Source organism: Malaclemys terrapin, chromosome 2 (genome assembly GCF_027887155.1).
Source record: "Malaclemys terrapin pileata isolate rMalTer1 chromosome 2, rMalTer1.hap1, whole genome shotgun sequence".
In the NCBI taxonomy this organism is placed as follows: Eukaryota; Metazoa; Chordata; order Testudines; family Emydidae; genus Malaclemys; species Malaclemys terrapin.
In genome coordinates this window covers 230,248,479-230,270,878 of record NC_071506.1, presented here as the reverse complement: position 1 = coordinate 230,270,878, position 22,400 = coordinate 230,248,479, and the positions used below count along the sequence as shown (strand labels likewise).

At 38.9% G+C, this 22,400-nt stretch overlaps 1 protein-coding gene across 1 annotated transcript in view; it reads left to right on the top strand.

Moving 5' to 3' along the window:
• The window catches only part of HDAC9 (histone deacetylase 9), a 641,420-nt gene that overhangs the window by 460,047 nt on the left and 158,973 nt on the right, over positions 1 to 22,400 (top strand). The window contains exons 15-16 of the mRNA XM_054020255.1: positions 4,835 to 4,968; positions 17,156 to 17,280. Of these exons, the coding sequence (XP_053876230.1) occupies positions 4,835 to 4,968; positions 17,156 to 17,280 (259 nt within the window). The remainder of the gene's footprint in view (positions 1 to 4,834; positions 4,969 to 17,155; positions 17,281 to 22,400) is intronic.

Here is a 22,400-nt window from a genome sequence, read left to right as displayed (position 1 = left end):
GCAACAGGTGCATTTTTGGTGTCTTTAAGTCATTTACAATTTTTTCTTTTATTTCCCCATCCTCTGCCTCTCTTCTTCATGTTCTTTTTGCAGAGACCACCAGTAAGTGGCAAGGCTGGGATATGATTCTCAACATCTTAATTTGATTCCAGTGGGAATATCACTCATTCCTGCAGGGGTGCTGCTCTTCACTATGAAAAACAAAGTAATGGCAGCACAAATGAGGTGATCAGTCACGGGACAGTGATATCAGCTACAGGCTTCAAGTCTTTTAACAGTTTTGTGTGAAAGCTATCGATGGAGAGGTTTTCCTGGGCAGACACCAACTATTCCAGACATTCAATGAGCAGCTCATATGTATATGATCCATAGAAAGATTGAGGGGCCTGAAAGCCTCCAATGATAGGAAGAAAATGCCTTAAACAGAAAGCCTGGTTTCCCAATTGCAGCTAATCAGAAGAAAGAGAATCTAGCCCATAGAAATATAAATCTAAAAATACAGTGTGTGCCTATAGGTGGGAGATATATCATGCTTTACTTATTCTGATAGGAAGAAAGGGAAAATGACTTGTAATTTTGCTTCTCTTAAAATATTATTTCTTAGGTTTCTCTCTTGGGTCATAGCTCCTTAGCATGAGACTGGCAGAGCTACACTAGCTCTTAAAGTTTATAATTCTTGAGGGCAGGGTAGTGGAACAGAGTGCAAGCCAGACCCCTTAATGGCCACCACTGATCAGCCTGCCAAGGGTTGTCACTGCCCTCCAAATATTTCAGTTACTTGACTATGCAGGAAATAAAGTTTGCAGAGAGAAATGACAACTGGAGGTGATCAGCATGATATAAAAAAATGTGCCTCAGAGAAAAAATGAAAAACGATGCAAAAGAAAAAACACCTGAAAAAGGTAACCTGTAAACACTAAGGGGAAGTGGGTGAATGGGTTAATGACTGCAAGACAACATCCTCAGAGAAACAAAATAACAATTTAAGCATTTTTTCCTTCTCCAAAGATACCCTTGGTGTAGGATTCTCACTCTTGGAGAGTAACAAGCTTGTAGATGTCCCCCAAAAAATGCATATAAACCTGCAATGAGCAGCAGTAATAAGGCAAATGCCAATAGTGTGAAGAGGGAGTTGTTATTATAGATAATGCTGGTAGTGCTATAGGGGTGATAGGTGATAGTGTTATAGGTGGTGCTGCTAGGGATGGAGTCTGGGATAATACATACACACATGAGGGCCAAATTCAGGTTGCAGAGTCAACCTTAATTTTGACATTTCCAAACCTTTGAATGCTTGACTTAAAACTGCCATTAGTCTGTGAGATGTGGGAAAGAACACTATTAGCAAAAACCTGGGTTTCAGAATACTGCCATGCAAGCTCTGCAGTATTTAAGCACATGATTGTGAGATAAAGATGGGGAACAATGGCATTGTCTGATGTATAGTCATTTGGTCAGTTTATATCAGACTTTTGACATTTTTTATTTTAGATTGTTATGCTGTTTAATGTATTAGAACTCCTTCTCTTGGGCTTTGCTATTGGTATTATTGTTCTCAATGACATTTTATGGTTGCAGCTTCATAGAAAACATTGTCATGAAGATGTGTATTAGCCACAATTTTAGGTGTTCTCCCCCACCCCCATTGTTTCAAATGGTATTTAAAAAGTTGATCCAGATAAGGAATTTTGGAATAGAATGAGATTTATGCAATCCTGACTAAGAGCAACTCACCTTTTCTGACCCAAATGAAAGATAGATTTCTTTGGTCCCTTATCTATCATTGCATGGTTGAGTGAGGTCACCATTCTATTCCCTCACTAAGGGCCAGATGCTAACCTCAGTTACACTGGTGTAAATCCTGAATAACTCTACTGGCCTCAGTGGATTTATACAAAGGCATATGAGATCAGAATCTGGCCCTAGGCATTTTTTCTAGAAAGACAGAGTAACCGTCTTTTACTAATGTTCCACAGCAGCCTGCAATTGAAAACAGTTGTCTCTTCTTCTGTGGGGGTGGGGAGATTGTTGGCTGAATCCTGTTGGGGAAATCCTACAGGCTATTTTTAGCAGTGAGCTCTGCTGCTGCATTGTGGTATTGTACCAAACACATGTGCTGTGTGTCACTGAATTATTTGCACATCCTAAATCAATTTAGATGCTTTCAGTAAATGAAAATGTGTATTTCAGTCTCTTTTTAAACCAAATAATCCTGTTTAGGAGTAAATTATGCACTTGGTGGTGTGAATATCTTACCATTTAAAATTTTGGGGTGGATGCTTCCATTGTAAAATTATAGTAGTGACCCATTACCTCATCCAAGCTGAATTCATTTTTTGATTTGGAGAAAATAACTCAATTACCATATCATTACATTTTTGTTTTACTCTGTATTAGGGAACATGCTAATGGAACAGTATTGCCACTTCTAAACATGTAATGTTTGCATGGTTATCTGCATTATTAGGCATCATCAACAAATAGCCTCAAAATTGTCAAATCCACATATGCTTATATAATTTCCAAAAAAGTAACTATTACACAGCACCTTTTAATTGCTTTTAATAGTATTTTTATTTCTGTTGATTAGAATTGGGGTTACTCTGGGAGACCCTCTGGGGAACTAGAATAATCAGGACAAATCCCAGGTGGAGGGAGGGCTAAGTTTTATATGCCCTGATCCGATAAAGACTTTGCAGATGCTTAACTTTAGGCACTGTGAGCAGAACCACTGAAATCAATGGGACTTAGGCACCTAACTTGCTTATGGGATTTTTGAAAATCTCACTAGGTACCTACTTGCATCTTTAGGTGTCTAAATACCTTTTGAAAATCTGGCCACAGCACTTACCCGAGACATATGCTTTTAGTTAGTTTGAAAAAAAATGTGCTTTATTTAACCAAGTATTGCCCACTGGAAAGATGTATACTGAGCATAAAAAATAAAGCTATATGGGCATAGAAGAGAAATGCATAGCATGTGAGTATGCACCTATATGAGTGTGCATTTGTTGGTTCTGAGAATTTATACACCCCGATGATGAAGCACGAAGGCTTGTAAACTGTGCAATGCAAATAGTTGTAGAGAAAGGAAATTCTAAACTGTATCGGCAATGCCAGCAGAGCTTTTAAGCTGTATTAGATGATTACCTCCAGATTTCCTTTTTTTTCCTTTAAAAGAAAACAAACCAGGAAAGTCAATGCAAAAAGTTAGCGTTAATGCACTTTTAAGTTTGCTACACCAAGGATGCTCAATCAACATACATTTCGCCGTGTTGCATATAGGTCATTTTTCTTGCTCATGTAATATGTAAACTTTACTAGCGTATTATCATTTTGTAGTCCAATCCCACATTCATAGCCACTGAAGTGAATAGAAAATCTCCCAGCACAGGATCAGGTTTAAAGTGTACAGGATTTGGTAATATAGAAAAATTAAGGTATCAGAAGCACCATAATTTGGAATGCTCTACCTTTTAAATACAACCGTAACTTTGCATTACCCATAGTGCCAACAGGCCCCGATTCAGCATAGCATTTAAGCATGTGCTTATGATTAATTTACACATGTGCTGAATGATGTGTTTAAGTGCTTTGTTGAATCTGAACTTTAATTTTATATTTTCCTCACTGGCTGACTGTTCAGAAAGAGCAAACTAATGCAATTTTACCAGAAATGTGTTGGCATAATCAGTGATATTGGTGCATAACAGGGAAGTTTTAAGTGCTGAATTGTGTAATTTACAGAAGTTGTTAATTTCAGTCCCATCCCAATGCAAGAGGGGGGGAAATCCAAAGTTTTTCCAAATGAAAAAGATCTTAAGTGGTTAGGAAAATATTTTTTATTTCAGTCATTTCTGAGAGAAATACAAACACCAGAATTAAAATAAATAAATAAAAATGACTTGTCAGTGTCTTAGACTTGTCTTTAAATCATGACTTGAAATGAAAGGCTAACATTGAGCCCAATGACCAAAATACCTTAAAAGCTTCTTGCTCCCAAGATGCAACTAAAATAGACATGACACTGAGAGTTGTTTGGTACTAAATTGTTCCGGCCTTGGATATATGAGTGAACCAAATTCAAAGGGAACCTTGCATTTGGAGCTGACAGCAAAATTTAGTCGTAAATTCATGCAGGGTATAACTCTTTTCTTTGATGAACGAAGGGTTTTGGCTCCAGCTGCTGCGTTTGTACCACTCACTTAAATGTCATACGCAGCATATTTAAAATCTACATTTTATTTTCTATTAGTTCAAACAATAAAAAATAAGGACTTGTTTTGTCTCATTTTAGGGACCTTTTTCAACACATTGAATCAAACTTTCAGGAGTAGTGTGAGTGATTTCCCCATACTCTGCAATAAATATATGCCCTTCCCATGCCACAAAAATATCAACTGAATAAACTGTAAATAAATGATTTCAGTAATTCAATTGAATTATGCTACCTATTAAAAACTGTTCACAAGGTACAGTACTTTTCAATATCATTCTTTTCAGATTATGTGGTCTGATAGCATTATTTCTCATTGATTCTACTTTTATCTTCTATGCTGGGACAAGATATTCTGTGTGTGTATAGTGTCTATCACAATGGGGGCCTGGTCCATGACTGGGGATCCTAGGTACTGTCATAATAGTTAGTATGCACATTTGGGATCCAAATTTTGATATGCCCAGAGTTAAGGGGTGTTCAGATCTAGGCATTTGGTTTTGGTAAATTTGGGTATTAAATAAAATCTGTTCATGATGGAAGCATTATGTATAGAATATTATAACTTGTATTTCAGTTTTACTTCTATTTTCTTGTTGTATTCTCTTTGTGCTGAAGGTGTTGTCTATGACAGTCTAATGCTGAAGCACCAATGCATGTGTGGCAACTACGCCAATCATCCTGAGCATGCTGGAAGAATACAAAGCATCTGGTCGAGGCTGCAAGAAACGGGGTTGCTAAACAAATGCGAGGTAATAAAGACCAGGTAGCTTCAAATGGCCAATTAATAAATCCTAAGTCTGTGTCACTTCTGTAATAATAGAATACATTGTCCCTATAATGATTGGTTGACATTACTAAAATATTGCACATTCTGATGCCTCCTTTCCTCTCCTAAAATGGGATCTGCACACTGACATTAATTTATCCACCTGTAGTTGTGTAAATTTCTTCTACACGTAATATCATAATGTGAAATCCAGACTTTAGTTGTGTTCTCCATCTGGGGATACCTAGAGAGAGATAATGTAAAGGACAGCCAGCCAGATAGATAGCGATCAAAAGGGAGTTACAATCCTTCCAATAGGATCATTGTTTGTTTCTTTAGACAGCTAACAATTTCGCTTTCATAACAGCATAAGAACATTGTGTTATTTATTAATCATCTCCATTATCTTCATAATTGCATGCTTCACCTTGTCGTGTTTCAGCATATAAAACTTGCTTTCATAAGCTTTTATTATTGTCCCAGGAGATGGACATTGGGTCAGAAAATCAAGACACTTGAAGCCCAATTCTCTAGACACTATCTGGGCAACTTTGGCATTTAATGTATTTAATTTCCTTTACATTTACAACATTGTTCAATATAAAGGAAGTTAAGCTCTGGAATAGGCTTCCAACAGAGGTTGTGGAATGCTTATCATGGGAGGTTTTTAAGAACAGGTTGAACAAAGGTTTACTTGGTTCTGTTTCCACACAGGGGTTGGATTAGATGACATCTCAAGTTCCCTTGCAGCCCTACATTACTATGATTCTATGATTGTGTATTAGAGCATAATAAGTTAATTAAAAGTAGACTGAAAACAGCCTCCATTCATCATTTTTCAAATCTTGGAAACACGCACAAGGGGCTCAATCTTGCAAGGCATGTAATGCCTCCTGAGAGGTGCTGAACACACTCACATCTTATTGAAGTCCCTGGGAGTTGAGGGTGCTGACTGCTTCTCAGGAGCAGGCCCGAGCAGAGCTCAATGCACGCTACTCCCATAAGTAAAGTTAGCAGGAGCAAGTCATTTCCTCAGCTCATATACTCTGTTTTTCACGTTACATTGTGTTGTTTACTAATGTTTTTGCAAATCCACATGAACTAGGCACTGTAGGTCACTTCTTCAGGAAACACTAAGTATTCACTGAGATTTTCTGCTCTGTAGGGAACTGAGCACATAGAACTATGATGTAACAAGCACTGTAATGGATTTGTTATATACAGGTTTCAGAGTAACAGCCGTGTTAGTCTGTATCCGCAAAAAGAACAGGAGTACTTGTGGCACCTTAGAGACTAACAAATTTATTAGAGCATAAGCTTTCGTGGACTACAGCCCACTTCTTCGGATGCATATAGAATGGAACATATATTGAGGAGATATATATACACACATACAGAGAGCATAAACAGGTGGGAGTTGTCTTACCAACTCTGAGAGGCCAATTAATTAAGAGAAAAAAAACTTTTGAAGTGATAATCAAGCTAGCCCAGTACAGACAGTTTGATAATAAGTGTGAGAATACTTACAAGGGGAGATAGAGTCAATGTTTGTAATGGCTCAGCCATTCCCAGTCTGTATTCAAACCGGAGTTGATTGTGTCTAGTTTGCATATCAATTCTAGCTCAGCAGTCTCTCGTTGGAGTCTGTTTTTGAAGTTTTTCTGTTGTAATATAGCCACCCGCAGGTCTGTCACTGAATGACCAGACAGGTTAAAGTGTTCTCCCACTGGTTTTTGAGTATTTTGATTCCTGATGTCAGATTTGTGTCCATTAATTCTTTTGCGTAGAGACTGTCCGGTTTGGCCAATGTACATGGCAGAGGGGCATTGCTGGCACATGATGGCATATATCACATTGGTAGATGTGCAGGTGAACGAGCCCCTGATGGTATGGCTGATGTGATTAGGTCCTATGATGATGTCACTTGAATAGATATGTGGACAGAGTTGGCATCGGGGTTTGTTACAAGGATAGGTTCCTGGGTTAGTGGTTTTGTTCAGTGATGTGTGGTTGCTGGTGAGTATTTGCTTTAGGTTGGGGGGTTGTCTGTAAGCGAGGACAGGTCTGTCTCCCAAGATCTGTGAGAGTAAAGGATCATCTTTCAGGATAGGTTGTAGATCTTTGATGAGGCGCTGGAGAGGTTTTAGTTGGGGGCTGAAGGTGACAGCTAGTGGTGTTCTGTTATTTTCTTTGTTGGGCCTGTCTTGTAGGAGGTGACTTCTGGGTACTCGTCTGGCTCTGTCAATCTGTTTTTTCACTTCAGCAGGTGGGTATTGTAGTTTTAAGAATGCTTGATAGAGATCTTGTAGGTGCTTGTCTCTATCCGAGGGATTGGAGCAAATGCGGTTATATCTTAGAGCTTGGCTGTAGACAATGGATCGTGTGGTGTGTCCTGGATGGAAGCTGGAGGCATGTAGGTAAGTGTAGCGGTCAGTACGTTTCCGGTATATGGTGGTATTGATGTGACCATCGCTTATTAGCACAGTAGTGTCCAGGAAATGGACCGCTTGTGTGGATTGATCTAGGCTGAGGTTGATGATGGGATGGAAATTATTGAAATCATGGTGAAATTCCTCAAGGGCTTCTTTTCCATGGGTCCAGATGATGAAGATGTCATCAATGTAGCGCAAGTAGAGTAGGGGCGTTAGGGGACGAGAGCTAAGGAAGTGTTGTTCTAAGTCAGCCATAAAAATGTTGGCATATTGTGGGGCCATGCGGGTACCCATAGCAGTGCCGCTGACTTGAAGGTATATATTGTCCCCAAATGTGAAATAGTTGTGGGTGAGGACAAAATCACAAAGTTCAGCCACCAGGTTAGCTATGACATTATCAGGGATACTGTTCCTGATAGCTTGTAGTCCATCTTTGTGTGGAATATTGGTGTAGAGGGCTTCTACGTCCATAGTGGCCAGGATGGTGTTTTCTGGAAGATCACTGATGGATTGTAGTTTCCTCAGGAAGTCAGTGGTGTCTCGAAGATAGCTGGGAGTGCTGGTAGCGTAGGGTCTGAGGAGAGAGTCTACATAACCAGACAAGCCTGATGTTAGGGTGCCAATGCCTGAGATGATGGGGCGTCCAGGATATCCAGGTTTATGGATCTTGGGTAGCAAATAGAATACCCCTGGTCGGGGTTCTAGGCATGTGTCTGTACGGATTTGTTACTGTGCTTTGTCAGGGAGTTTTTTTAGCAGATGGTGTAGTTTCTTTAGGTAATCCTCAGTGGGATCAGAGGATAATGGCCTGTAGAATGTGGTGTTAGAGAGCTGTCTAGCAGCCGCCTGGTCATATTCCAATTTATTCATGATGACGACAGCACCTCCTTTGTCAGCCTTTTTGATTATGATGTCAGGGTTGTTTCTGAGGCTGTAGATGGCGTTGTGTTCAGCATGGCTGAGGTTATGTGGCAAGTGATGTTGCTTTTCCACAATTTCAGCCTTTGCACGTCGACGGAAGCAATCTATGTAGAAATCCAGTCTGTTGTTTCGACCGTCCGGAGGAGTCCATGCAGAATCCTTTTTTTTGTAGTGCTGGTAGGGAGGATTCTGTGGGTTAGTATGCTGTTCAGAGGTATGTTGGAAATATTCTTTGAGTCGGAGACGTCGAAAGTAGGATTCTAGGTCACCGCAGAACTGTATCATATTCATGGGTCTGGAGGGACAAAAGGAGAGGCCCCGAGATAGGACAGACTCTTCTGCTGGGCTAAGAGTATAGCTGGAAAGATTAACAATATTGCTGGGTGGGTTAAGGGAACTACTGTTGTTCCCTTGTTGGCTCGTTCACCTGCACATCTACCAATGTGATATATGCCATCATGTGCCAGCAATGCCCCTCTGCCATGTACATTGGCCAAACCGGACAGTCTCTACGCAAAAGAATTAATGGACACAAATCTGACATCAGGAATCAAAATACTCAAAAACCAGTGGGAGAACACTTTAACCTGTCTGGTCATTCAGTGACAGACCTGCGGGTGGCTATATTACAACAGAAAAACTTCAAAAACAGACTCCAACGAGAGACTGCTGAGCTAGAATTGATATGCAAACTAGACACAATCAACTCCGGTTTGAATAAGGACTGGGAATGGCTGAGCCATTACAAACATTGACTCTATCTCCCCTTGTAAGTATTCTCACACTTATTATCAAACTGTCTGTACTGGGCTAGCTTGATTATCACTTCAAAAGTTTTTTTTCTCTTAATTAATTGGCCTCTCAGAGTTGGTAAGACAACTCCCACCTGTTTATGCTCTCTGTATGTGTGTATATATATCTCCTCAATATATGTTCCATTCTATATGCATCCAAAGAAGTGGGCTGTAGTCCACGAAAGCTTATGCTCTAATAAATTTGTTAGTCTCTAAGGTGCCACAAGTACTCCTGTTCTTCTTTTTGTTATATACACTAATTTAACTAGATGGCAACAGTCTAACAGGCTGTTTTTTTCATTTGCTTTCATTTTTTAAATGTTTTAGTAGGCTGTGACTCAGCAAGGTCCTCGAGCACATATGTAACTTCTAGCACGAGTTGTTCCATTGATTACACTGGGTCATGAACATATGCTTAAGGAATAAGTTAAAGTTAAGTGCTTTGCTAAATTTGGGGCCTAATTAGTTTGCTGACTCAGGTTCATAATGAACAAAAAAAGAACCTAAGGAAGATGCAGTGTGGATTTTAGTTACATAATCTCTGCAGTAAAGAAGCTGACATTCCTAATCAGTAAACTGTGTTGAATCTTGGAAAAGCAGCACCTATAAAGTGGTGTAAATTGATTCTTAGGATATGTGTCACATGCCTGGGGTACATTATAATTCAGTAGTCCAGTAGTTTTCTGGAACCAATGAAGTTTCAACAGCATATCTCATTACAACAGCATATCTTGGAGTTTGCTGTTACTTTTCATATTACAGATGTACCTAAACTGAAACCCTACATCCTGACAATCCCAATCGTTGAGAAAGTTTGGTTTGGATAGAAATGTTATGAGTGGCCCCTATCTACCTTTGTGATGAGCCAATCCCAAACCTTGGATCTGAACACTTCTAAAACTTTGGGAAATTTGGATCTGGAACTTTGTGGTTCAGACCCATACTAGAAAATGTACAGAAGAATGCAACTGGCATGTTAACAGGTTACGTGAAGCTGCAACAAACAGCATGTAAAAAATAATCAGAGAGACATCTAAAAGAAAAAAGCCTTATTGTTTACAAACACTATCAGAGCAGCTGCCATAATAGTTGGCTGGTCATGGGTGGTCTGCATGGTTTCCTTTCTTTTGTATACAGTGTTATGTAAATCATTAAGGGCCGGCTTCAGATGCCCTTACTCTGATCTTGTAGCACTTTACTTCACAAGTCATCCCACTGATTATTACTCCGTGTAAGCCAGGGTGATATAATGGGACCTCAAACATTTTATAGGTCTGAATACAATTAAAGGTAGAAAAAATGTTATGTTTTTATTATGTGTAATATTAGGCCAAAATAACCTTTTTCATATTAAATATTTAAGATTTCCCCCTAAAATTCAGTTATTTTACAAATTAAAATATAGCCTTTCAGATCTTGTAGAAACCTGTAAGTTTGCAAGAGCTTTGAGGAAACAAAGCACTCAAGCCACGTTCAACTAATTTGGTCCCCCTATATGTCTCAAAGAAAGCATTTTGTGAAAGTTTACTTACGTTTTACAAATGGAGTTTCATAGCTTGTTGTATATTCATGTTTAATTATTTGAAAGAAAATGGCTTCTTTGTTTAAACTATTGAGAAATTGCTATTTTAATGGTCCCAGTGTAAAAATAGCCTTTTCATCCAATAAAGTGAAATCTGAAGGGATATAAGTTTGAGGCGCTTTGATAGGGAGATGTAGGGAAGTGCACATTGCAGGTGTTTGTCTTGAACTTGTTCTCTGGCTAAAGAGAGGATTTCATTTGACAGTCCAGTCTGTCTTTTACTTTTCATGAACTCTAAGGCCCAGTTTCAGCAAAGCATCCTAAGCACATATTGTACTTAATATTAAGCATATGCTTAAGTCTAACCTTATTTAACAAAGCATTTGCAGCATTGGGCTATCCTTAGACATTTTAGCTGTTCATATAAAGATTTGCCAAAAAAAACTGTTGAATGGAGCAGGAGTTTGTTTTTTACTCCTTCCACTTTGCTTTTACTCCAAAATGGCTGGATCATTTTCCCATCAACTTAAAGAAAAATAATAATCCCCATTCAGCCCATGACCAAGCCATGAAAATATTAGTTTGAATGGTGAGTTTTAGAAAATTATTAGGTTTGTTATTCTCTAAGGTGCCACAAGGACTCTCGTTGTTTTTATTAGTGACTGAAAACAGAGGGTTAGAATGGAATAATTTATATAGCATTTGCAATACTGGGGACTTCAATTTGTGTCAAAACATTGACATAATATTTTCATATAAGATGAGCTGTTGCTTGTGCATTTATTGATGCACCTACTCTGTCTGACAAAGGTCTACGAACATTGGATAACCAAGGAAGTATCATGTGATACATCACAACAGGGCAACTGAAAGTTGCAGAGTGCTACCTAGCTGCTAGATTGGACTTTGCCATATATCCTAAGTAAGGGACGTTTTGATAATTGGGCCTACAGCTGTACCCTAATTATGGCCTTAATTATGAGAAGTAACTGAAAGTTTATAAAATGACACAATAGCCTACAGCAGTAAATGTTGATGGGAAAATGTGCAAATGGGAGACAAAAAGACTGAATCAGTCTTTATCCCTTTTGGGATCTTAAAAGAAAAGACTTTGGGGGGAAAATGAAGAAGATGTCTGCCAGCAACCACTGCAGCAAGCTTCAACATCATGGCTACCTCTTGGGACACTGGGATCTTCTTTAACACTGCTGGGCCTCTGTCATTCTGATCCTGAAAGATGTCCTGACCAGGCCGGGCCAGAAAGAGGGACCCAGATGACATCATCACCTCCACCGGCCTTGGCTAAATCTGAACCACACCTGGGATGTGAAACTTTGTCATTACCACGCTTCATGTGTCATCTTCCCCACTGTGAACCTAGGCACCCATGTATTCATCACCACAACACACTACTGCAAGGATATTTATACAGAATATGCCCTGTGAGGTATCATTTGAAAACTAATAACACACTGGTCAGTAATATCATTATAAAATGAATGTAACCACGTCATATATAAAGTTATGAATTGTCTCTGTTTGATGTTACTAGAACATGTTTAAAACCACATGGCCTAACCGAGGTAAAAGTAACAAACAGGTTTGTCATAAAAAAAGGAATGTGGGTTGACCTCAGTTCACATATTAGCAAAAACAAAGCCATCAAGCTAAATGAGCAGGGGTTATCCTGAGACTGAACTCGAGAGACAGAGAATGAACATGGCTCCTGCATCCCAGAGAGACACAGGAGACTGACTCACCAGGAGGCCTTCCTGACTTTTAGGACAAAGACAATTCCTTTGGAACATAAGGGTCAAAGAGACACTCCATCTTTATCTGACACCTGAGGAGACAAAGAAACCTAGCGCTTTGTGGTCCCTGTGTTGGGTCCTGGCCAGAGCATCTGGTCAGCCATGTTAAGTTAGGTCTTAGTCATTAGAAAGTGTATTTTTACTTTTGTTCATTTGTTAACCCATTCTAGCTTCAATCCCTTCTATTTGGTATCACTTAACCTATATCCTTTTGCTAATAAACTTGTTTTATTTTTACTGTTTGAATTGACGAGATTGTTCACTCCAGTTAAAATGATAAAGTGCACTTTTATCTCTTTTAAGGCTCAACGAACCTTATTACTTCTCTGAGTGTTCCAGGACAGGGCTCGAGACTTCCAGGCAGATGGAAATTTTGGGAAATTTGGGAGTTGGAATGTATTGGGGTCACCCTGCAAGCAGTCACCGAAGCTGCTGGAGACCAGGGTAGAGCTGTTGTGTTGTAGGAAGCCTGCTGGGGTCAGAGTGCTGAGCCAGTGCTGCATAGAACACACAGACACTCAAGGAACTACATGCTTGTCTACTGGCTGTGAGCACAGCAACAGAGCATTTAAGGCATTTGGGTTTACAGAGCAGGCGGTGACACAACTTCTCACTGGTCTGGGTTGCACCCCAAAATATTACACCCACCTTATTTCTTCTCTTTTCTTTCCTTCTCCATTTGTCTTCTGTCTAGTAAGAGTCTGACTCAGTCAACCAAGACTATCTATTGCACACTGCTGTAAGCCTGCAATGAAAGAGGCAGTTAAAAGCAATTCCCTAAACAGCCTGATGTTGGCACGAATTTGCTAATTTTCAGAGTGGCTAATACAACTGTGTGCCATGCACGTGTTTATTCCAGCAGCGAGGTTGCAAGTGAATGTCAACACAAGAGACAGAAGCTGCATTTTTTAATCTTTGCTATTCTTTTCTTTCCTCTTTTGTGTGTGTTTGTCTTGTTTTGTCTTCTAGGAAATAGGTTTGGATTTTAACAACAACTCCAACCCATCTCAACTAACTTTTCCCCCTAAAGGACCATTATTACCATCTAAGAGGCTGTCAGACTAGGGTTCTTTTCCTTCCAAAGACTATAAAAAGTTATGAAGATTTTTAATAGTGTACTTGCCATGGTGCTAAGCAGACTAAGAGCTCTATATATCAAACCCTGAACCTTATTTAAAACTGTTTAATGTTGGACAGTGAAAGGGTCATGTTGACACCTTTAACTCCTTGTCCCCATATATTCCATCAAAATTAATACCATCCGGGCAGTGCATAATTGTGCTGCCTCAGCAGCCAGAACAGCGACTGAATTGTGACTCACAAATAACGGTTTCATTACTGCTTCCCACTTGCTCCAGGGTGGAGAATAAGTTGTACCAACGCTTTTGCTGGCACAGAAGAGTACATCCGCAAATGTACTAGCTCTAGGGTGACCAGACAGCAAACGTGAAAAATCGGGAAGGGGGTGGGTGGGGGGGGTAATAGGAGCCTCTTTAAGACCCAAAAATCGGGACTGTCCCTATAAAATCGGGACATCTGGTCACCCTAACTGGCTCAGCTATACTGGCTGGCACATTGGGGGGGGGGGGGAGAATAGAGCCAAGGCTGCAGCTATTCCTCCCCCCGCGGTATGAGATGGGGAGCAGCGACCCAGCCACAGGCGGCAGGTACCTCTTGTGTTTGGGGAGGCTGGCGCACGTGCTGGAAGCTCCCTAAAAGTGGGAGGGCCACCGGTGTCTGGACTTTGCCCCCCCCTCCCCCCCCGCCCAAGGCCCGATCCTCCCTCGCGGCACCAACCCCACTCCGTCCTGAGGACCCTCTCCCCCAATCCCCCTGCCTGCTCCTCCCTCCTCTCCACTCCTCCCCCGGGGCCTCCCCACCCGCCGCTTGCTCCTTTCTGCCCCTTCCTGCCTTACGGGTGAGCAATGGGGGATGGGCAGTGGAGAGGGGCAAGCAGTGGGCGGGGGGGTCACGGGGGAAGAGCCAGAGTGGGGGTAGGAAGGGGCGGGGCCTCAGCGGGAAGAGGTGCAGTGCGGGTGGGGCCACGGGGGAAGAGGCTGAGCGGGAGCGGGGCCTCGGGGCGGAGCCACAGTCTGGCCGCACTTCTCGAGATCTGCCGGCAGCGGCACTGCAAAGGCGGCAGGACTGTGCACCTCCAAAGGGAGGTTTGCCGCATCTGGCATTTCTTGCCCCATTTGGGGAGCTTCGCCTCCTCACGCCTCATAAACGCTGCCCACGGCTCCAGCACTGGCTGCTCGCTCAGCTCACAATGTGACCTGCAATGCTCTCACAGGGGATTAATGAGATGTTTCACGCTGTCTATTGCTGCCTTACTACGTGGATGCGTTGGCCAGTTCGTGCGCTTTAACTTTCTGGGAGGGGAGAAAGAGTTTTGTTAAGGAGGTGTGAGACTCCCAGATTATTTTTATTGAACTTTGAAATAAAGATTCCTTCTTCATAATCTCACTTTAACTCTAAAGAAGACACAAAAAGCAAGGGTGCGGGTAGGAGAGTGATAGGGGAATCTGTATGGGCACTTTAAAAACATATTTTTTAATGACAAACACATTCACATTAGATACCAAAAGACCAGGAAAGATTAATTTATGTACAGACCAAAAATGATATGTCTTTGTGTGCATGTGTTTTTAAGAGAAAGATACACACATATAGAGCAAGAGAGATCCCCTGATGTGCTAACTGGGCAACAGGTCCATTTAGTGTGTGTGTGTTTTAAGGAACTGAGAGAGAATTTAACCACTGTGAAAAATCCCAAGAAAGATGAAAAAACTATGAAGACCATTAGTTTGTTTGTTTTTTTGTTTATTTGCATGTTTGAGGACTAGAGAGCCTAGTGGAATTTTAGAGGAAGCAGATCCCTACATATAGCTGTAATAAAAGGAAAGCTTATACTGAAAGAGTTGAGTGATAAATATTGTTTAATCCATGTTATCAATTATTTTTAGTTTAATGCAATGGAGAAGATGCAGGCGTCTCCAATTCTGGCAGGTATAACTGGCCCATTCTAGGGTGGACATTCCCGATTACCCAACTTCAATATTCTATTCAATATTCTCCTGACATATGCATGCCTCCAAGCTGATGTCAGTGAGAGAACCACCCATGATGGGGAAGCAGAATATCATGGAGTTCAGAGAAGAGAAGTTTGCCCTTACTATGGATCTACCCCAAAATCAGCCCTTTCAAGTTCTCCATAATGCAAAACTAACGCAGTCCATCTGTTCTGCTACATTAGTTCTAATTCCTTAACAAAAGTGTACTTTATCATGATTTTATGCCTTTTACTATATTTTACTAAAGGTTTAGATACCTCCAGGACCAATCAGAATTAATTAGGACATTACATTGGCCATATTTCAGACCTTGAAAGTATCCACCCTCTCAGCTCTGAAGACAGCACAGAAGTAAGGGTGGCAATACTTCGACCCCACTACACCCTCCATGAGCCTCTTTTGGGTCAGGACTCTAATTTGAGAGATACTGGTCTCCCCCTTGAAATCTGTATAGTATAGGATAAAAGCACACAAAAGATCAGATTTCACAGGGGAGACCAGATTTCATGGTCTGTGACATGTTTTTCATGGCCGTGAATTTGGTAGGGCACTAAATATATGTAGTTGTTGCTTTTGTGCCCTGATGAAGAGAAGAGTTTAGTGTTTTGCAATGTGTGTGTGGTGATGGTTGTGGTGGTGGTGGTGGTGGTTGTCAACACTGCAAATAAAACCTAGGGTTTTTAAGTTGAACTGTTTTTTTTTCTGCTTCTACAGTAATAAAGACATCGTGACAGAACTTGCTGCTGATTATGCATGAACCAGAATAAAATCTATTTCACTCTGCTGTAGCTGTATAGACTGTGTGCAGTACTAACAGGAGTAGAAAGTAGTAAATGCTTATTTATGTCATTGTAGTAAGCAAAGATAACTAAATACACACAGGGAGAAGATCTGTTGAGTAAGCAAGTGTCATTTTTACAGTTTTTTTAACTGACTGTACTTTAATGGAGCTAGAAGAATATCCTTGAATTTTAACAATGCTGTACGGGAAAGGTAAAGACTGGGTAAGTATGTAAAGGGCCAAACTCCAATTACAATAAGTGAGGAAGTCATAAAAATAAAAAAGAGGCAGCAAATGAATCTGAGTCTGGCAGAATGAAACTCTATGGAGACCAACCCTAAATTCAAGAAAAAAAAGTACTTTTAGCTTACTTTAAATGTATGACTTATATTTTCCTTTCTAGAAGAATTGACACTGTGGTAAGTAATAGTGGCACTAGCAAAACACAGTGATCTTTATTTCAAAACTCATCTGTAGCTTCCAGGTGCGAATACACTGTTTTCTTTAATACTGAGATATTCAACGTGGATTGAGTACTATAGAAAACACATCTATGTTTGTTTTCTAACTCTTATTGGCTTGTAAAAAGAGAGAGAGAGACTTCTTTTTTCTGTTATATGAATACTGTATCTTGCTAACTATAAGTTAAGACTTAACCACACATGCATTTGTTTTTCATCCTTAGTATACTTTAATAAACAAATCAGTGTCACATTCCTGCATGACGCAATTTCAACCCATTATTAATCATACTAAATGTTATTTTGGATCTTTACTTCCCTCCCCCCCAAATATTGTCAGTGGAATATTGTAGGCCTCTGCTGTTTTCTTTCAGCGAATTCGAGGTCGAAAAGCCAGTCTGGAGGAAATACAGCTGGTTCACTCTGAACATCATTCACTGCTATATGGCACCAGCCCCCTGAACAGACAGAAGCTGGACCCCAGGAAACTCCTAGGTCTGTACAGGCCTCTATTCTACTGAGAACAGCACATTCCAGCACTGTCATTAGTCATAGCTGGTGTCAGTTTAAAATACTTGGCAAGCAGTGTGACAAAAATTCACTTTTTCCAAATGCATTGCTAAGTGAAATGAGAATGTTACAGTGGAAGCCAATATACATTAGTAAAATGCACTGGCTGGAAAACAACAATAGAAGTTTCTCCACATTTGCTTTTACATCATTTTAATATTAACCCTTTAAGTCATTTCCGCCAGAAATCAGTAACTATGGAAATTTGGAATGCAATAGATCTTCTATTTCTTTATGTCTTTCATCTAAAAATAAGAGTTAAAAATACACTTGCTTGTCAAAACTGTTCTTCTGCTGTTCTCATTCATTTTATTTATTTTAAACGTTATTTCAGCCGAGTTGAATACAGATACTATTCATCAGATTTTGCTGACAACTGAACTTTGTGTAATTGTGCAGTATGCAGTGTATAGTATCTTTGAGTAACATAAAATCATATTTAAAGTACTAAATGGATTTTAATATGTAAAAATAAAAACAAGCCATCAGCACTGATGTGTCTCAAGAATTATATTTGGATGCATGGTCAGTGCTGAGCATATACTTTAATTTTAGGAACAGTAAGGTTAGATTCTAATCTCAGATAAATCGTTCACAAGGCAATGTATCTTGACAAACCTACAATAGTGAATGTTGCACTATACACATTAGAGTTCTTATCTATTTTTATTTCACCCAGTATAAGACATGGAGCTTTATATTTAAAACATACCCTTCCCACCAGAAGCTTTTTTTTCCCTAGAGATTCATTAGTAATTATTTCTACAACTACACTAAAATAGAACAGTTATTTTGCTATAGGAATGGTGATGCTAATAATTTCTTCAGTAATATTGATAAACTGCCTCTGCACTGAGGCACTAGAATAGATAAAGGAAAACACAATGATCCTTTATGAGCGTTTATATTTTTATTAGGCCAGGTCCATGGGATGGCAAAAATAAAAACTACAACAATTTGATACAACTGGTCAGGAACTCGAATTTGTAACAATGGACATTTTGACATTTAGGGGAAAAAATGGTCCAAATTGGAATGAAATTCAAAATTTTGAAATTTCACACAAAACAAAAATTCCAAAAAAAAAAAATCACTTCTAGACCATTGAAAATTTTAAATATTTCAATGAGACTTTGTCATTTTGATCAATTTTGTTTTGACTTTTGTACTGTATTAATTGTAATATGTTATATACACACAATATTAAACATTATATATAATTAGGCTTGGCAAAAATGGATTTTTTATAATTTTGATGGATAATTGTGTTTATTTTTAAGCTTCTTTATTTTTATTGATTTAAATTTTCAGAGTTGTGGGAAATTATGGGGAAAGTCACCCAATGGGTGGGTCAGACAACATATTGAGATTCAAAATGTTAAAGCTTTAAAACACTAATTGTTATAATCACATGTCAACATATACAAAGTAAATATCCTTAAATCAAATTCTAATAAGTTCTCAAGCAACATTTTTCTACTTTACCTACCTGTAAATATCAATTATTATTGATGGAAATATTTTTTCATCGATTTGTGTGTAGACAATGAAATCAGTGTTTATTAAAATTTACTGATAAAAATGTACGCCTTCCAAGCCTTAATGTAATGTAATATAATTAATTAATATATAAATGTCAAAGCAAAATAATTGAGATTATAAATATTTCCCCATTGAAAATTTCATGAAATCGATAAGTTCCTGCAAAGCATTTCAATTTCAACAAAAGTGCATTTTTTGGACAGAAAACTGTTCTGTCTAAATATTTTTGACTAGCTCTACAATTTGGCCTCATGTGCTAACTCAAAGGAAAAGTAATGGTTGACCAAAATCAGCCACTCTTTTGTTCCCCACCCTCACCTACCATGCACATAGTCATGTATAGTAGACACTTTTCAGTGGAAAACCGCAGATGATAGGCCTGGTGGAAACAACAGATTTATATTGCATTAAACTATTTTATATTCAGAAATAGCCAAACCTTTCTTTGTAACTTAAAAATAAAAAAAGAAACCGCTTAGGGCGCTAGTGTTAAAAGTGACTTACAGGAGATGGGGTAAATCTAGCATGAGAAATTTAGTACTTGCTAATTAAGTGTGTGTTTTACAAATTACATATTAAAGCCCTGATTCAGGAAAGCATCTATCTTTAAAAAGGGTGCTTAGCCACATACTTATGTCCTGATAAATCAATGAGATTTAAGCACATGGTTATAGTTAAGCAGGTGCTTAAGTGCTTTCCTGAAGAGGGATAGATTTGTACACGTGGTTACATTTTTTCTGAATCAGGGCCTAAGAGTTCAATTATTACAAATTACCATTTTACAAATTATGTAACCTTTTAGAAATTATGTAACTTTGCACTAGTAAAAAGTTAAGCTTTTGATTGCTCATGTTTCACTACAGTGTGTTAAACAACATGACATGTTGCATTACATCTTGATGTGATGCAATTTAATACCGGAGATGATGTGTCATATTACATTATGGTCTAATGTGACAGGATACACCAATTCAAACCTCTTTTAATGAGCACAAATGCATAACAATCAGTCATTTCCATGTAGATCCTGCAAGTTCAGTGTGAATTTTTTTCTCTCCCGCTGTCATTATGAAAATGTTTCTAAAAAAGTAAGTTTCCAATTACCACAAATTTGTAAATGTGAAAAATTTGCTCTCAGCTTATATGCTTCATTTAAAGTGGAATAAAAAGATACATTTAGACAGCATATGTAAGTATGTTACAATTTTTGTGCATTCCTATGTGATCACTTAGCAGTACCCGCTTCAATCTGAGGGTTGATACTGGAAAACAGTTAAGGTCCCCAAACCTCCCTTGTGTTCTGTAAGCTTTCATACAGTATTACTAGATTGTCCATCTTTCCACAAAGTAATGTTTTGCTGCTGTCTCTTCTTTTGCTCACCAAAGCCTCAATCCTGCATTGTGAATCACTCACACAGACTGCAGCATCCATGTGGATTACTGTCCTGGCACTTAACTTTGCATCATAACCCTCTTCTCCAAACAGTCTCCTTTGTATGAGAGTTCACCAGAGAATCCTTTCCTTTGTGGTCTTACATATCAGAAAAGGGAATCTTTGTGATTCTCCTATTTTAACATTCCTTTATTTGTGCTCTATATTGTATCCATGACTAATAGAGCAGATCACTCTAACACCATATCCCTCAGATCTTCTCCTGATGGTCATTTTCTTCAAGGGTTTGGCTCTCAATCTTACAAGACCTGGCCTGATGCAAGACTGAAGAACTTATTGTGAAGTTTTCACTCTCCTTCCACATAATCTGGTTTATTCAAATCCTTTTTTTTTCTTTGATACATTTTATGAAAAATCAAGCAGTAGGCATTTGCCAAGTACTTTTGAATCATTTCCAAATATCATTAGGACCTCTTGAATTGTCTCATTTTGAACATTTTTGCTGCTGGTTTTGGGTTGTTTTTTTTGTCTTTTTGTTTTGTCAACAAAGCTGGCGGCTCTTTCATTGCTATGAGGATCATTAGGTGACCGTCCTACTCCCTCTTAGCAAAACCTTTTCATACTGTTCTTTCAAAGAGATCTTGATGTTTTTCCTGTTCTGTTATCACTTTGCTATCTGCTTCTCTGACAATTGTGCAATAGGGAATAAGTGTTTCTGGTAAATTTCTTGATGTGTTGAAAAGTCTTTGTACATATTTTCCCCTGTGTCGATACTTCAGTGTTGAATACTGCCTGCTGATGGATTTCTACATCTTGCTTCTCCATATGCTCTCTTTTTGTGACAATTCCTATATGCATCTAGCATTAAGATATCTGGGAATTCATCTTTTCTCTCTCACGTTCCATCAGTTAGCTACTGGATTTATTGAAAAACATTCTAGTTATACAATGTTTTCAAAATATCATCCTTTATCTTACATGAAACTTTAGTCACTCCCTCCTAATACTTTGACAGCACCTCAAACCTGTTATTTTTAATTATGTATTTTTTTAGCGCCCTTTCTCAGACTTTTCCATCATCTCCTCAGAAAAATGTAAAAAAAGTGTCATCCACGTCAGCCACTGGATCTGCATTGCAAGTGACCTGATGACCCCCTTCCATATCCCCTTTCTGGCATGCCCCAGAGCATCTACCTACCCTGGTATATCTGGAGTAATCATTCCTCTATGGCATAGTGTGAGAGAATATTCTGTACAGCTACTGCATGTGCAGTCCCCTTGCAGAGCTCTTAAATTGGTGCAGATGGCTTTGTTTAGTCCCTCTGTACCTGTATGATTTTCACCCTATGTTAATTGATCAATATGCCCTCTTCTGCTGATTAGAAATAGCTGCAAATTCAGTATGTCTTGGATTTTACTATCAGACTAAGGCACTTTCTTCCAACTTTCCAATCTGGTCTCTCAGTGCTGAAAGACTATAGCTTATAATCTTCGTTATACACTTCATTTATACTGGTTAAACACAAGTAACTCTAGCCTTTGCCTCTTCCTCAGCAATGGGTTGCTACTTTCTAGGCAGCTTGAATTGATCCACCATCTAGCATTTCCTCTGTGTTGAAGTTACAAAACTAGTTCAGTGGTACATTGGGGGAAATCTATGTTCTCTTCCACAACTGCCCTGGAAAGATTTGCCTAGAGCCGAATTACATACTCCAACAGTGAATGGGTCAAATCCTAAGATTCCTACCTAATTTTAACATAGTCCTTAATAAGGCAAACACTAAGTTCAAAGGTAGTAAAAACTGAATATAGGACTGTCTTAAAATTAATAACAACTTCAGGTTATATTGAGTCATCATATTGTGGTATATTGTGTAAATTAAGGGAAGTAATAAATTAGACTGTGTAATCTGTATGTTCTTTGTCTAAGTTTCATTTGGTATAGTAATGCTATCAATTCATATAGTACTGCTGAAGTATACAGTTATCTATGTTAATTATAAGCTATTAAAATACCATATAATTACACTTTAAATGAGCTCATACTGTAATTGTCTGGACCATTAAAAGTACCAGCATTCACATTGACTTTCAGTGAGGTTTCATGCCTAATC